The sequence below is a fragment of the Vigna umbellata genome, chromosome 9 (genome assembly GCF_029865625.1).
Source record: "Vigna umbellata cultivar VRB3 chromosome 9, Vumbellata_1.0, whole genome shotgun sequence".
NCBI classification, from domain to species: Eukaryota; Viridiplantae; Streptophyta; class Magnoliopsida; order Fabales; family Fabaceae; genus Vigna; species Vigna umbellata.
In genome coordinates this window covers 23,584,405-23,601,818 of record NC_142173.1, presented here as the reverse complement: position 1 = coordinate 23,601,818, position 17,414 = coordinate 23,584,405, and the positions used below count along the sequence as shown (strand labels likewise).

Sequence of the window (17,414 nt, the reverse complement as noted above, 5' to 3'; positions counted from 1 at the left end):
TACATTATCTTTTTAATTCTTATACATATTTTTAACAAAAAATAATTTAAATATATCAATTTAATAATATCATAAATTAAAAAGGTAATTTTACAATTTTTTTTCATGGGAAACAAAATGCCGCTCAAGAACTAAATTTATAATTTTTTTTGTAAGTTATAATTTTTATTTGTTAAAATATAAAAATTTATTTAAATACAAATTTTTTTGTTATTATAAAAAATATAAAATGTTATGGAGAAAGGAAAATTGTCATTTAAAATCATTAAAAATAGGCTTAATTACCTACTTAGTCCCCATGTTCAGAGGTAATTTGCTGTTTAGTACCCGGTTTTAAAAATGCAGGCATTTGATACCTATGTTTTGAAATTTGTATCAATTGAATCCTACCCACATAAATCTAACGTTTTTTCTGACTGTGTATGTGATTTGTGGACGAGCGGTTATGGACGAGCGTTCGCTTCGTTGGACGAGCGTCCTCTTCTGCCTGACTGGGCGTTCGCTTCGCTGGACGAGCGTCCTCTTCTGCCTGACTGGGCGTTCGCTTCGCTGGACGAGCGTCCTCTTCGCTGGACGAGCGTCCTCGTCGCTCGTCCACAAACGCTCGTCCACAAATCACATACACAGTTAGAAAAACGTTAGATTTATAACGGCGTTAAGTGGGTAGGATTCAATTGATACAAATTTCAAAACATAGGTATCAAATGCCTACATTTTTTTTTAAAACCGGGTACTAAACAGCAAATTACCTCCGAACATGGGGACTAAGTAGGTAATTAAGCCTTAAAAATAATGCTATTGCAATTTTAAATAGTTAATACAGTATAAACAAAAGTTCTTATGTCTAGCTTTCAGTAAGTGGATCCACATGCATTGTTTACTTTCTTTTTATGATAAATAAAATAAAATTATTGTTGTTAAAATTATAAAAAAAAACATAAATAACTTTTACAATATTTTTGATTTATTTTGAAAATAATACTGTTATTATAGATAGTTATTTAATTTAAAGAAGAGGTTAAATTTAAAAAATAAAAAAATTATTAGATTTAGAATAATGTTACTTGAAAGATAAAATTGATAAAATAATTATTTGAATTTTAAAAAATCACTATTTGAAAAATAAAATAAGAAAAAATATATGCAAAATTTGTATCGATTGGTATAAGGCCAGAGATAATTGTCAAATAGGGGTCTGTAAGTGTCTGATAATTTTTCAGCAAAGATTTAATTACAAAATAATACATTTTACAATTTTTTTCCTTTCATTGTAACAGACCCATCATGCTCCACTCCCACCTCTCTAAAATAGCAAGAGGATTAAAAAGACCACTAAAAACCTAATTACCTAACCCAGTAATATGTAGTCCTGTCCTGTGTATCAAAGGTGAATAAGTGATACAGTACATATCCACAGATCGGTTTGTGGGATAGGAGAAGCAACACCAACACCCAAAAAGGCAGAAGGAGAACCATTGAACCACGGAATTGTTAACCAGGTGCGTTCTGCATAAATCTTGACCTAGGAACAAACAAATCCAGTATCGCTTTTTTTGTTTTTTCTTATAGTGTCCAACCGAGGAGTTCGATAAACCTGATATAGTAGGAAGAGATAGTGAGGAAGACCAATTTTGAAAAGCATTGATTTGACAAGAGGATCAAATCAGGTGTATACCTCATCCTGCTCCTGCTGATGCTCTACATGTACGATCAATCTCTGAGGTGTCAATTGTTCCATACAATCACCTTTGAAATTTTTGGCAAATTGGGGTCTTGAGATGCAATTCCACAAAAGGCAGACAAAGAAACAGTAGTAGCCGAGCTATGTATAAACTTGAGGAAAAATAAGTATATCACTTTGGATGAAAGAAACTGACTTGTATATATATAATAATAAGTATATCATTGCTTGATTTAATCCCCAAATTCATGAATTTGAACCGATTAATTGCATACCTTTAACTAAAAAAATAATTATTAATGTATATTTTTTTATTTAAGTATCATATTTTCGTTGATAAAGCACTATAAGCAGCTTTTCTTTTTGTTTCTTCCTTTCCCACATTGTCATTATGACTAGATATATTGAATGGAGCAATCTCGGCCCGTATTGTTAACTATATCACCCGTGCAGTTCTTATGTTTGACTTAACCCTTTTATGATTCCAGCTTGGGAAGGCATTGAGCACTCGGCCTGACGTATATTACCAACAGTATATCGCCAAGAACTCGCCAAGTTACAGGTACAGTGGCATCTACCTGTCTATTTAATGCACGTTTAATTTTGTGGGTATGTATGTGCCTCTTACAAACCTAGCATAGGAAACATGATCTCTTTCAATTCTTACTTATTCTTTCTCTCTTTCACAGACGTATGGGTATGTGGTTCAAACACACGCTACCTAAGATTTCAAACCTTATCACTCTTCCTATCACTCAGAGTCTTTACCAAATTGTTTGATGTAAAGTTCAAACTAAACATGTATGGTTGACATATATGTGGTGCATATATATCCCTGTTATCATGTGAAGGGCTATCTTCAGGCTCTGCATTATGAACATCACTATATGACATTGTATTTTTATTATATCTACAACATAGGTTTCTAGTTTTATGAAAATAGTACTAGTACAGGTTTGAGTTTGATTTGACCAGTTCAAGACTTTGCTTATGTAACCTTTGGAAATTAAGTTCAAGCTCTTGTATAGGATTCCATACCTAATGGCATTAACTTAAAATTTCAAGTCTTTCCTCTAATGCCTGCTTTTTAATTTGCTTAGCTATGTAGCCCAGGTGATGTCTTTTTCTCTCAACCTAGGTTTTCTATGCTCTTTTCGTTTATTAAGCATGAGGTAATCATGGTCCTACATGGTAAATATCAATTAACATTTTGTGTATGCCTATAATTAGCTTGGATTAAATAATTGATTAATTAGTTATTCATGATTGATAGATGATAATAATACAAATAAGACAACTCTATGGTGATGAACCAATGTGTTTACTTGTTCCTAGTTTTTCTACTATTAAGTTTTATTAGCGAGTCATATCAATTGGGTAAGCATTCTTGTACTAATTGTGGTGCTCATGTGAATAAGCATGTTGTGTCACCATTTACTTTTAGTTCACTATGATATTTGGGTTCCTAGTCACGTTTATTTCACGTTAGGGTATTTTTATTTGTCACTTTTATTGATGAATTCTCTTGATGCACTTGGGTTTTTCTGATGAAGAATCTTTCTGAAACTGAAATCCAGTTAGACTGCAAAATTAAAATTATACTAACAGATTAAGTAAGAGAATATTTGTTTCTCGAATTTCAATCTTTCCTAAACTTGCAAGGGATTCTTCACCAAATATCATGTGCCCACACACCACAACAAAGTGGTGTTGTTGAGTGAAAAAACCACCACTTGATGGAAACTACTCATATGTTGATTGCTCTTCTTACTGCATGTCATCTTATTAACCATATACTTTCTTCAGTTCTCAAAATTTCATGATCCCTTTTTGCATCTTTGGGAGCACATGTTTTGTCCATGATCTCACTCCATGTAAAAATAAACCCTTTGATAAATCTCTAAAATACATTTATCTGAGTTGCTCTCGACTCCAAAAGGGTTATCAGTGTTTCTCTCCTCAACTGCGATGGTATATTGTCTTTGTTGTTGTTACATTCTTTGAGACCACTCCTTTAATTTCTTCTACCGTTGAAGATGTCCCTTTGGAGGGTTCACTTATCGTCCCAACACTTGTAGTAGCTCCTTCTTCACCTCCATTTTTCACATACCACCAGTGGACATGGACACCATTGGAAGTGGCTCTAGTGACCCTCCAACATCATCTCTTTCTCATAATGCTCTTTAACCAATGTTGCTTAGGCCTGAACCTCCAATTGCAATTCACAAAGGTTTTCAATTTACTTGTAATCCTAATCCTTTATATGCTTATGCTCTAAATTGTCACAGTTGGCAACAGGCGATGCTAATTACTTTGAATGTGAGAAACACATGGGAGCTTGTTTTCTTCTCTCCTGACAAAACATCTATTAGGTGTCATTGGGTCTATCAATGAAGATCAAACCTAATGGTACAATTGATCATTGCAAAGCTCATTTGGCAACTAAGGGTTATACTCAATTTTGTTGCCAAGATTATGGTAACACCTTTTCTACTGCAGCCAAAATCACCAATGTTTACTGTTTTTCTTGGCATGGTTGTCATCCACCATTGGTCTCTTAACAGTTGGACTAAGGCCTTTCTTCATGGTGAGTTGCAAGAAGTGTACATGGATCAACCACTTGATTTTATAGTCTCCAGTCACTCAGATTTGGTCTATAGGCTTCATTATTCATTCTATGACTTGAAGCAATCTCCTCATACTTGGTTTAGCCATTTGAGCTTGGTTTTGCTTGAGTTTAGTATGACTCGTTGTGAAGCTAATCATTTGGTGTTTTCCACTTTATTTAGCATGTGCATCTATCTTGCTATATATGTTGATGGCAATATCACTGGGGATGGCCCAGATGTGGAAAGTCTCCTTAATGTAAAAGAAAACGAGTGGTAAGGTAGTGATTGAATGAGGGTGCTGACACTTTAGTGTGTGCAGGAACGAAGGAATGAAAAAAGAATGTAGAGAGAGGTATGGCATTTTCTTTTTGTTGAAGGGGTGGTGTGTTCATCCCGCCCCACACCCTTTTTGTTTTATTCTCAAAGCCACAAGCTCTGAATAAGTTATATGTAGAAATCTGAAAGATCCTCAAAGAGGATTCTGATAGCTCTAAGGACTCTCTAGGATTCTCAAAATGTAAACCTGAAGCAACCAGCAGTATTAATGGAACATCAAAAGAATACAAGAGCATTTGATGCTGAAGACTAACATGATGATCTCTTACTACAGTGAAAACAACGTTGCCATAGGAACGATGGCAAGTTACCGTTTTTTTTTTCTCTGGTTGTATTAGGGGGTTAATACATATAAACTCTTTTTGGATAGTTGACTGAAGGAAAGGTTGGTAAAGCCATCAGGAATTTCTCTAGTTACTCTAAAGAAAGGTCAAGGGAACATAAGAAAGTTCTGCCAATATTTCAGGGATGTCACATTTAAGTGATTTCTTGACAGGTTTAGGATTTCAAGCAAGTCCATGTGACTGAAAGTTTCTGTGGGAATAGGACCTGATATATCGATTCCTGAAAAATCAAGATTAAACAGTTTTTATGCTTAGAATGAAAGCTGAAAGATTATTGTTTGGAAATGTGGGCTGAAAGATTATTGTTTGGATTATCAACAGCTTGTATCATTTCCAACATGCCCAACCAAATGGTATTAAGAAAGGTCAAGTTACATCCGCATTCTTTGAAGTGAGCAATGAGATCATCCCAGATCACCCGACACCTAACCCCCACCAGAGACATCTCATATAACAGGAAAACGAAAACCAAAGTTATATACCTCTATTCAATTGGTAAAGAAGGTGTTGCGAGATGGGTCAAACCTTTAAAAAGCTTGAATGGTGAACTACTGGGAGTAAACAACGATTGAAGGAAGCCTGAGAACGAAGGTGAAGAAAGGGTTTTGGAGCAGCGTTGAATGAAGAAGGTGACCTGAAATTAACTTCTTATATTACCATAAATTTATAAGGGTAAACTTGGAATATACTATTTTAGGGTTGGAGGAAGAAAAAAAGGGAGTGCAGGAAGAAGGGCCTGTTCTGTTTACTTGTCTCTTGAGTGTATTGACATTGTAATAAATAATAAACTAACCACTATCGTTATTGTCAGATCCCATTCCCATTCATAGTTACTTTTTCCACAATCTTGATTTCACATCACCTAACAAATTTGGCATCTCAATTATTCAATTTACTTCTACTTTTTGTTGTTTTGGTACACATTTATCAATTTCTCAGTCTCATTCCAAACAATTACATATTTACATGCTTGAATTGTTTTCTTTTCCTTTCATTTTCAGAAACGCTTGGGTTGCAATTGGAATCTTCTTGTTCTTATCGTGGCCACAATAGTCATGGTACGAGGGGTTCAATTCAATTCGTGCTTATTCAAAATTCATAATTTCGGGCGTTATCAATATTTGATTCCCAATTTAAAATGATTGTTGCCATTGTTGTTATGTATGGAAAGGTTTATCACTCTAGTTTTGTGAACGAAGATGTAGAGAGTAGAGCTTGTGGGTGTCCTCTTCTTCCTCTCAAGAGCCACATCAAGGGACCTGCTCCTATTTCAGATCAAGGTTTTTCTATTTTTTTTTGTTCAGTTCTGCTTTTTGTTGTTTCTGGATGTGGGATATGCTTTGACTGTGATGTGTGGTACAGATACAACTGATATTGTGGATGAAGCCATCACCTTCTTTCGAGCCAATGTGTTCTTCAGAAACTTTGACATCAAGAGCCCTGCTGATAAGCTTCTCATATACTTGACCTTTTACATCAACATCGCTCTTAAGAGGCTTGAAGGTTGTAGAACCTTGGCTGAAGGAACCAAGGCAATCATCAACTTGGGTCTTGAAAAGGTTCCTGTCCCTGGAGAGTCTGGCTTTCCATTTCCGGGCCTTTTCCCCCTTCCTCAATCACACGACGAAGCAGGTGAATCCTGTGATTACTGTTCCTTTACCTTCATGTTCTTATAGTAGACGCATAAGCTTAGCTTAATCATAACATTTAATTGTCTACGTATTCTCCTAGGTAATAATTAAGGATTCAAAAGTGGAAAGCTTTTATTGAGGAGTGTTGAAATGTAACGTTCTTTATTATTATTAATATTTATGTAGGGGAACTTTCTATTAGGTTTTTTAGGAGCTTCCTGACCTAGTATGTTGTATCAGAAGATTAAGTGAAATAAAACAGTTTTAGCTTTTCTAAACTCTTGAAGTTGGTATCCAGAGCTAGACCTCTGGGTTTTCACTTTCTGTCATCGTGGCTGTCTGCTGTTGCTTTTTCTCCGTTGAAGTCAGGTTAGGTGATAGGATGATGAGGGTGTATGTTAGGAGAAAGAAGAGTATGTGAGTAGTTAGTTGCATTAGCTGGCCTAACTGTCTGACAGTTAAAAAGGGGAACACTTATTGTGTATAAATAGTTAAGGGGAATAAGGGGAGAGGGATTGGACAGTTAGTAGTTTCTAAAACAGGATTTGGTTATCCTTGTTGGGGAAGGTTAAGCTTCCTTTGTTCTTCCTATTCTTGCATTCTTTCTTGAAAGTCAATAATATCAGAGGTTATACAGACTTTCTGTACTGTTTCCGAGAGTTGTTGAGTGAGAGATAGGAATTCTTTAACAAGAAACCTATCAATTTGGTCCGACCTGCCGGATTCCAAATTTTGCGAGAAGTGAACGAAGATGGAGAACCATACCGATGCGAGACTGGAGGCAATTGAGATCACGATGGAGGGAATGAAGGCTGAGTCAGCGGCTGTACGACGAGACTTGCAGCAAATTATGAGGGTCTTGGGTACGAGCGTTAATCCACCGGAGGGGAGTTCTGATGCCAGTTCGGTGAACGACAACAGACACCGAGTCGTGGGGGAAAATGAGAATGGAGGGAATGGAAACAGAGGCGAGGAACAAAAGCCGTGGCGGAAAAGGATTGAATTGCCGACATTCGATGGAGACGAGCCTTTGAGTTGGCTCAACAGAGCGGAAAGGTTTTTCGACATTCAGAAGGTGATGAGCGATGAAGACAAAGTGGAAATCGCGTATGTGAGTATGGAGGGAAGCGCAGCGTACTGGTTTACGTTCTGGAGACAGAAAGCAAGAAATCGCTCCTGGGACGGTTTGAAGGCCGCGATGATCAACCGGTTCGGTGGGGGATTCAGAGGAACGGTGTTCGAAAGGTTGGCGTCGTTGAGACAGGAGGGCACGGTGGAGGAATTTGTGCGCACCTTTGAGGTATTGACTGGACAGACGAGGGGCATTCCGGAGGAGCAAGTACTCGGATATTTCCTCGCCGGACTGCGGGAGGACATAAAGGGGCAGGTTCGAATCCAGAACCCGCGGGATTTAATGGAGGCAATGAGGGTCGCTCGGGACGTGGAGGATGCGATGGTGAGAGCGCAAGGGGGTTTTGCGAGTGGGTTCCGAATGAACCCTGTAGGGGCGCGATCATCGGGAGGAGTGATACGAACAGACCCGATTCGTAATCCGGCAAACCAAGGAGGCCGAGTGGAGACGGCGGGAAATGCGAGAAGAGATGGGGGTATCGCGAACGCGAATACGAGACCGAATATTGCGGGTGGGAACGATAACCGTGGAAGAATGGTGAGAAACCTACCATATCCGGAGTTTCTCAAGAGAAGCAAGGAGGGTCGTTGCTTCCGGTGCGGTGGCCCATTCGCGCCCGGCCATCGTTGTGATGATAAGAGTTTGAGGGTATTATTGTTAGCGGAAGACGAGGAGGAGGAAGTGGGAGAAGAACCCGAAACCCAAGGAGAGAAGCTCTTGGAGTTATCGGCCTGTTCTGCAGAAGGGCTAACGTCGGCCAGAACGCTAAAATTGACGGGGATGATCGGAGAAAGGAGGGTGGTGGTGCTGATAGACAGCGGCGCCAGTCACAACTACATAGGCCGGAAGCTGACGGAGGAATTAGCATTGAAGGTGACGGACACCCCGGCGTACTGCGTGAGTTTGGGTGATGGCCATCGGAGAATGACGCGGGGCCGGTGTGAGAAGGTGACGGTGAAGCTGGAGGAAGTCGATGTGGAGGAAGATTTTTACGTCTTTGAGCTGGGGGGTGTAGATGTAATTTTGGGAGTTGCATGGCTGGCCAAACTAGGAGAAGTAAGCACCAATTGGGGAAAAATGACTATGGTTTATAAAGTGGGGGACAAGAAGATACGTATAAGGGGCGACCCATCATTATCGAGACAGGTGGTGAATGCTAAGAGCTTGTTTAAACTAGTGGAAGCTGACTCAGGGGCTGTGGTTTGGAATCTGTGCAAAGTGGAGAAGGAAAACTGCAGTGAGTGGGATAGTGATGTGACGGAAGAGCAGAAAAAACAATTACAGGCGGTGCTACAGGCGCACTATTCCGTTTTCCGTGAATTTCAGGGGCTGCCTCCAAACCGAAACAGAGAACACCGCATCCAACTAAAAGAGGGAGTAGACCCCATAAATGTGAGGCCATATCGCTACCCTCACCTCATGAAGGGGGAGATTGAGAAGCAGGTGGAAGATATGTTGAAGGCAGGCATCATTCGTCCGAGCACGAGCCCATTCTCTAGTCCAGTCATCTTGGTGAAGAAGAAGGATGGGAGTTGGAGATTCTGTGTAGATTACCGGGCCCTAAATAAAGCAACTGTCCCCGATAAGTTTCCTATCCCCGTGATAGAAGAATTGCTAGATGAGCTGACCGGTGCACGTTACTTTTCGAAAATTGATTTAAAATCTGGATATCACCAGATTAGAATGGAGGAAGGGGATGTGCCCAAGACTGCTTTCCGCACTCACCTCGGCCATTTCGAGTTCCTTGTTATGCCATTTGGGCTCACCAATGCCCCTGCTACTTTCCAGAGTACGATGAATGAGCTATTGCGGAAGTATCTTAGGAAATGGGTGTTAGTTTTTTTTGATGATATCCTTGTTTACAGTTCCACATGGGAAGACCACTTGCTGCATTTAGACGGAGTGCTACGGGTGCTAGAGGAGAATGGATGGGTGGCCAACCAAAAGAAATGTGAGTTTGGAAGAAGGAGGATCCAATATTTAGGCCATCAAATCTCAGAACAGGGGGTGGAGATGGATGGTGATAAGACGAAAGCCGTGGTGGAATGGGGAGAGCCGAGGAGCTTGAAGGCATTAAGGGGTTTCTTGGGGTTAACGGGTTACTATAGAAGATTCGTGGCGGGATATGGAAAATTGGCCAGACCATTGACGGAGCTATTGAAGAAGGGTAAGTTTGACTGGTCCGAGCAAGCAAAACAAGCGATGGATACGTTGAAGGCTGCGATAACCTCAGCTCCCGTGTTAGCTTTGCCAAACTTCGAACAAGAGTTTCACATCGAGTGTGATGCCTCTGGAGGTGGGGTGGGAGCTGTGTTGACCCAGAATAAGAGACCGATAGCTTTTTTTAGCAAGGCTTTGTCTACGGCTTCTCTAAGTAAGTCAATTTATGAGAAAGAATTAATGGCTCTCGTTTTAGCCATTCAGCACTGGAGACCTTACTTGGTGGGGAGGAAATTTACCGTGCACACTGACCAGCGCAGTTTGAAATACTTGATGGAACAGAGAATTACCACTCAAAGTCAGCAAAACTGGTTGGCAAAATTAATGGGATATGACTTTGAGATCGTATATAAAAAGGGAAGTACCAATAAGGCTGCTGATGCCCTCTCGAGGAGAGATGAAGGAGAGAGGGAAGAAAGAGAATTACAGCTCATTTCCAGACCCTTTTGGCAGGATTTTAACGACATCCTGCGAGAGGTAGAGGAGGACGTGACATTGCAGAAAGTGATTGCTGATCTGAAACAGGATTCAAACTCTCATGGAGCTTACACTTTAGAAAATGAAAGATTGCATTACAAAGGCCGGATGGTGATATCGTCCAGTTCAGTTTGGATACCAAAGTTACTTGATGAATTCCATGTAACCAAAACTGGGGGGCACTCGGGAGTCTATCGTACATATAGGAGGATAGCCCAATCTTTGTATTGGGTGGGGATGAAGAAGACAATCACTGAATTTGTGGCGAGTTGTGCAGTATGCCAGCAGCATAAGTACTTGGCAGCAAATCCTCAAGGGCTACTGCAACCCCTACCCATTCCGCAAGCTGTTTGGGAGGAAATCAGCTTGGACTTCATAGTAAGATTACCTAAATCCCAGGGGTATGATGCCATTATGGTAGTGGTGGACAGGTTGAGTAAATACGCGCATTTTATAGCATTGAAACACCCATATTCTGCTAAAACCGTAGCTGATGTGTTCACCAAAGAGATCATCAGGCTACATGGGATTCCGGTTTCTATGGTGAGTGATAGAGATCCCTTATTTCTGAGTATTTTCTGGAAGGAATTATTCAAGATGCAGGGAACACAGCTCAAAATGAGCACGGCGTATCATCCAGAGACGGATGGGCAAACTGAGGTGGTTAACCGCATTGTTGAAGGATATTTGCGGTGCTTTTGCTCTGAACAACCAAAGAGCTGGTATGCTATGCTTCCTTGGGCTGAGTTTTGGTATAACACGAGCTATCAAGGAGCTGCAAGATGCACGCCGTTTGAAGTTGTATATGGGAGAGCACCTCCCTCATTTAGCCGGTTCATTCCGGGGGAAACACCAGTGGAGGCAGTGGCGCAGGATTTGATGACAAGAGATGAAGCCCTCAAACAGCTAAAGTATCACTTGAATCGGGCTCAGGAATTAATGAAGCAGCAAGCAGATAAGAAGAGGAGGGAGATAGATATAAAAGTAGGAGATTGGGTGTACTTGAAGATTAGACCACACCGTCAATCTTCAATGCCAACTAGACTACACCCAAAACTCTCGGCACGTTATTTTGGGCCCTACAAGGTGTTACAGCAGGTGGGGAGTGTAGCTTTTCGATTGGAGTTACCTGAATCTGCCAGGATTCATTCAGTGTTTCATGTGGCACAGTTAAAGAAAGCGGTGGGGGACCATGGGATTGAAAAGATGTTGCCAGAGGAGTTGCAAGCTGACGGTCCTGCTTTTTGGCCAGCAAGAATTTTGGAGCGTAGGCAAATTCAAAAAGAAGATGAAGTATGTCACCAAGTTCTGGTAGAATGGCAGACAGGGGGAAAAGAAGGAGCAACTTGGGAAGATCAAACCACAATCCAGGAACAGTTTCCAGAATTTAACCTTGAGGACAAGGTTATGGATGGAGGGGGGGGTAATGATAGGATGATGAGGGTGTATGTTAGGAGAAAGAAGAGTATGTGAGTAGTTAGTTGCATTAGCTGGCCTAACTGTCTGACAGTTAAAAAGGGGAACACTTATTGTGTATAAATAGTTAAGGGGAATAAGGGGAGAGGGATTGGACAGTTAGTAGTTTCTAAAACAGGATTTGGTTATCCTTGTTGGGGAAGGTTAAGCTTCCTTTGTTCTTCCTATTCTTGCATTCTTTCTTGAAAGTCAATAATATCAGAGGTTATACAGACTTTCTGTACTGTTTCCGAGAGTTGTTGAGTGAGAGATAGGAATTCTTTAACAAGAAACCTATCATTAGGTGTGTCTCGAGAAGTGAGATTCATCCCTGGTGGTCACCGTCTCATCTACCTCCACATGCACCTCCACATGCACGGTCACGCGCCACCTTTCTCCTTCGAGCCTTGGGCGTGTGTTCCTCATGCCCGCCTTCTCCCTGCCAAACAACTGGCAATTTTTCAAACACTGAACATCTTCCCATTCCCCCAAATCTCCTAATAAGTGCTTCCGTCAACTCCTCCCAAATGGGATTCTAGTGACTGGCTCGCCCTTCCAAGGGAAGACATCCCCTTCTACACAGGACAGACCCTGTTATGCAACAAAACACTCGACAACCTTCCCCTAGACATGCCCCCTCCTTAAAAGATAAAACTGCCTAACTGCTAATTAAAACTCCTCCTAACTGCTGGTTAAAACTCCTCCTAACTACCCTAACCACTTCTTACTAACTTCAATGTTTTTTCCTAACGTAAACCTTCAGGGTTCTATCAGTATTTGAGTTGTTCCTTAATCATTGTACTTTTCAGTTTATTGCTTACCCAAGATTTGACACCATTTTCACATTTGCTGGCTAACTTCACTTTAAACCCGCATGGCCAAATGAGTCTGTCTGTACCTCAATGTCGGGGTGGCATTGCTTTAAAGACAAGAAATTGTAACAAAGCTTAATCTTTGTGTATTTTTAGTACACACCCAACAAGGAAAGTCTGGTCTTTGGCAATGAACTATTCGAATATCTACCTTCATTCGTTAAAAGTTTTCTGAAAGTAGGCATGTAGGTATAGCTCTAACCATGAAGCCAGATAAGTATATCTAAGTTAATTTCCATAATACAGTCATGGATTGGAATGATACCAAATGTCCTCAGTGATCTGAAGAGATTACTCAAGTCTGGAAAACTGTCATTCAGATAGGTTCATTTTAAACAACTAACTTCACTAGCTATTGATAGGTGGTAAGTTGCCTTGATTTCGAGGATCAAGGGTCTCCTAAGAAATAAAGAGTGGGAAGGTGAAAAATATTCTTTTCTGCCCCTTTTCATTCCATTCATCAGTTATATAAGGCCCTCACGTCACCAAATGATTGGTTACCTGTGATTTGTGGAAACAGAAATATTACATACTGTTACGATCTAAGGTAGGGGTAATAATAAGGGTTGGAAAGTATATGAGCAGAGAGAATATTTAGTATAAGTTAATTAGAGTAAATAAATATAGTATAAGTTAATTAGAGTAAATAAATATATATTTAGGAAAATATTCAATATAAGATATTTATAATTAAGGATATATGCTAGGATAATATCCGGAGAGATATTTATATTAAATATAGGGATATTTATATTAAATATTAAATATAGGGATATTTATATTAAATATTAAATATAGGAATATTTATATTAAATATTAAATATAGGGATATTTATATTAAATATATTCTAGAGAAATATTTAATAAGAGATGGCCGGGAAATAATTAGTATAAATAAAGTTAGAGTCTAGGGTTAAAGACAGGCTTTTGATTATTGAGTTTTGTGACAGACATTATTGTCTTGTGAGGGAGGTTATGCTCTCAAAGTAATTGAAGGAGGCTACGCTCCCAATTATTGTTTACCCTTGTTTATTCATATATTACCATCAATAAAAGAGATTCATTCATCCATTGTTATTCGTTTATTGTTCTATTACGTGTGAGAGAGTGTGAAAGGTTGTATTTGGCTAGTTTATGTACTCAGGTACGTAACAATTGGTCCGACCTGCCGGATCGTCAAGGGAGGAAACTGCCGGATCGTGAGGAAACTGCCGGATCGTCAAGGGAGGAAACTGCCGGATCCTAATAGAGACGAGTGAAAGACATCATGGAGGGAAGAATGCATGCAATTGAAGGGAAACTGGAGAGCATGGGGCACAGACTAAAGAACATGGAGTTGTCCTTAAGGAGGTTGAAGGCAGAGTTGAGTGGAATACGCCATGAAGTCCAAGCTCCAAATGGGAAGGGACTGCTGAAACCGATCGATAGTGGACTAACGGATCTTAATGTGAGCGAACTGTCAGAGCCGAACGATAGCAGACTGCTGGATCCGAACGTGAAAGAACGGACGGAACCTACAGAGAGAGGACTTATCGAGCCGAACGAGAGGAGACAGCCAGAACCGAACGTGAGAAAACTACCTGAACCAAACGGTCTAGTATTGGAAGGAAGAATGAAGGCTTTGGAAGGAAGGGCAGATGGAAGAATCAATACCCTGGAGAGAACAATGGAGTCTGTGAAGAGATGGGCCGACAAAAAGAACAGGGGGCTTGCAGTGTTTGGTACACTGGAAGAAGGAAGAGAGCGACGTGAAGTACTGAAAGACATTGAAAACCATTCCCTCAGGGCTTATGATTCAGGAAAAGTGGTAACCAGAATGCTGGACGAAGAATGGAAGACATTAGAGAAGGTTTTACCACCACCCGAACCTCCAGACATGAATTGATGAGGAGCCATGAGATCAAGCTCCCCGTTTCCAACCTTGAGGACAAGGTTGTTTTGCAGCGGGGTGTAATGTTACGATCTAAGGTAGGGGTAATAATAAGGGTTGGAAAGTATATGAGCAGAGAGAATATTTAGTATAAGTTAATTAGAGTAAATAAATATAGTATAAGTTAATTAGAGTAAATAAATATAGTATAAGTTAATTAGAGTAAATAAATATATATTTAGGAAAATATTCAATATAAGATATTTATAATTAAGGATATATGCTAGGATAATATACGGAGAGATATTTATATTAAATATAGGGATATTTATATTAAATATTAAATATAGGGATATTTATATTAAATATTAAATATAGGAATATTTATATTAAATATTAAATATAGGGATATTTATATTAAATATATTCTAGAGAAATATTTAATAATTGATGGGCGGGAAATAATTAGTATAAATAAAGTTAGAGTCTAGGGTTAAAGACAGGCTTTTGATTATTGAGTTTTGTGACAGACATTATTGTCTTGTGAGGGAGGTTATGCTCTCAAAGTAATTGAAGGAGGTTATGCTCCCAATTATTGTTTATTCAGATATTACCATCAATAAAAAAGATTCATTCATCAATTGTTATTCTTTTATTGTTCTATTACGTGTGAGAGAGTGTGAAAGGTTGTATTTGGCTAGTTTACGTACTCAGGTACGTAACACATACTGTAATACTGTAAGGAATCTTAAAACGGAAAATACAACTCAACAAATATTTTAGAGGAAATTCTACTCAGTGACATAGTCACTGAGGTAGTTTTGAATCATGTGTCCTCTCTTGGGCCTTTCATTCTTGGACTCCCCTTCGGTTCCTTGATTACCATCCTTATCAACAATAATGCCTATATTGATGGGCCTATTGCTATCAGCTATTAAGTAACTTTATATGGATGCTGTAATCCAAATTTTGTAGTCTTGTTCAGGTTCGCTGCTGCTCAGATTCCAACTAAAAGAAATAGGAAGTATAAGAATACTTTATAAAATAGACTGTAATATGTACTTGACGTGTAAAAAAGCAGTCGGAATGGGAACTTCAGTTCTATTACTTTCTGCACCTATGAGGAAATTTCAGCTTGTATTTATACGAATACATGTAGGTTTTATATTTCCTTGTATTATCGATCCTTTTTGAAGCGTCAAGTCAAGCGACTTTTACATATTTTTTCAAAGAACTGATGATCTGTCATTGTCCGAACAGTGTGTTGAAGCTCATTTAATATGAATGTAATCTATGTTTCTCAGTGCAATTGCCATTGCCTTACATGATTGATGGTTAGAACACTGTTCACATATTTGAGAATTTAAAATTGCTCATACTAGCTTAGATTGAACTTTTATAAATTGTGTTTACTCTACTTGATGCAGTTGCAATTTACTCAACCTTTTTACGGGTATGAATTTATTTATATTCATATTCCTGTATTTTAAGCTTTGTGATCTCAACGATGCAGAATTGTTCAGAAATTATTTGAAGCAGATAAGGGAAGAAACAAGTGGGAGGTTATTAAGTGTTGCATACAGACCTAATGGCACTCCAAATAAATGGTGGTTGGCATTTGCAAAGAGGAAATTTATGAATATAATCATTCCTTGAACTGTTGGCGGTCATGCAATTCTTAAACCATAGGTTGTGCTGTGAAAAGTACACTTAAATACTGTTGATCTGACAATAAAAAAAATATAGTGATTATTGAAAGGCGTGTTAGTTGTGTGGTTTGAAACTTCCATTTTGATTTGATTATATTCAAACCACTTGCTTGGTAGCACCCATTTTCACATATTTTAGTGGTGGCCTCTTCTTAGCCCCTCATATAATGAAGTCAACAATCATAATTGGATTATATCTCCAACCTTGTCTCTGCAAATGGTGATGCTATGTTAGTTTTATTGTCTTTTAAGTATTTCAAAACTGCATCAATCACACCTCAGCTTCGGATTATCAGTATAATGAGTGTCCATTATGATAACTGCAAAATTTATTTCAGGTATTTTTTTTTTCAGATATGTACTAAATGTAATTCAGAGTAGCTGTTTCTGGATCGTGTTATTTTTTTCTTCTTTCAATTGATAATGCTAGTTATTTCTGTCTATTTAAGAAATTCTTTGAATAGGTTTTCTTTTAAAATCATTTTATATATAATTTATAAGGATAAAAGGTAGATACTTTTTCATCTCCTTATCATTAAGTTTTAAATTAAATAATATACATTCTTTTTAAATTTATCGATCATATTTTAATAAAAGGCTAGTGAATGTTGAAATAATGTGAATGAAAATCTGAAATCATTCCATTATCAAATATCAATTTAAAGTGGTCTGTTCTTTCCTCAGCTTTAAATATTTTTTCTCTCTACACTTGACCCGTGATAAAAAATGTGCATTACAGTTTAGAAAAAAGGGGATTTTCTATCATTTACAAATTTGTATCTCTGAAATAACATCCAACCTAAAAATACTCTCCAATCTGATTTCTGAAATCAAGAGGAGGAATTAACAACAAATACTATAAATAATCCCCTTGCCAAAAGAAAAATTGACACAACATTAGGACTTGCCCGCATTAAAAAAATGATGACATATCCATGTCAAGTAAGAGAAAGAAGGAAGTTCATCCTTTTTTTTACTTTATGCCTCCTTTGTGAGTATGCAAATCTTCTGTGTGGTTTGCTTTACTCCAATTATTATGGCTCCTTATTTCATTGTTTTCAAATAAAACGTGAATTAG

General features: G+C 38.6%; 2 protein-coding genes across 4 annotated transcripts; both read left to right on the top strand.

Moving 5' to 3' along the window:
- The first annotated feature begins 1,292 nt into the window (after positions 1-1,292).
- Positions 1,293-16,455, top strand: LOC148192969 (actin-related protein 2/3 complex subunit 3-like). Of its 3 annotated transcripts, none has more exons than XM_088098036.1 (7): positions 1,293-1,499; positions 1,570-1,704; positions 2,170-2,243; positions 5,972-6,028; positions 6,142-6,250; positions 6,333-6,602; positions 16,141-16,455. In XM_088098036.1, exons 4-7 carry the CDS (start codon positions 6,026-6,028, stop codon positions 16,281-16,283), a joined length of 525 nt encoding a protein of 174 aa, XP_087954162.1. In that variant the 5' UTR covers positions 1,293-1,499; positions 1,570-1,704; positions 2,170-2,243; positions 5,972-6,025; the 3' UTR covers positions 16,284-16,455. The 3 variants fall into 3 exon arrangements, with proteins under 3 accessions (XP_087954162.1, XP_087954163.1, XP_087954161.1); XM_088098037.1 differs by having other exon boundaries at positions 1,570-1,722; XM_088098035.1 differs by lacking the exon at positions 1,570-1,704 and having other exon boundaries at positions 1,294-1,499.
- LOC148192970 (uncharacterized) lies at positions 6,609-15,936 on the top strand. Its single transcript, XM_088098034.1, has 2 exons — positions 6,609-6,975; positions 12,190-15,936. Exon 2 carries the CDS (start codon positions 14,025-14,027, stop codon positions 14,640-14,642), a length of 618 nt encoding a protein of 205 aa, XP_087954160.1. The 5' UTR covers positions 6,609-6,975; positions 12,190-14,024; the 3' UTR covers positions 14,643-15,936.
- Positions 16,456-17,414: the final 959 nt, after the last annotated feature.

What these genes read in the sequence shown, in the direction of transcription:
- LOC148192969 (XM_088098036.1), top strand. An exon ending in TGCTCCTATTTCAGATCAAG is followed by an intron (nt 6,251 to 6,332) that starts GTTTTTCTATTT and finishes TGTGTGGTACAG; the next exon opens with ATACAACTGATATTGTGGAT. An exon ending in TCAATCACACGACGAAGCAG is followed by an intron (nt 6,603 to 16,140) that starts GTGAATCCTGTG and finishes TCAACGATGCAG; the next exon opens with AATTGTTCAGAAATTATTTG.
- LOC148192970 (XM_088098034.1), top strand. Translation starts at nt 14,025, where the DNA reads ATGGAGGGAAGAATGCATGCAATTGAAGGGAAACTGGAGAGCATGGGG.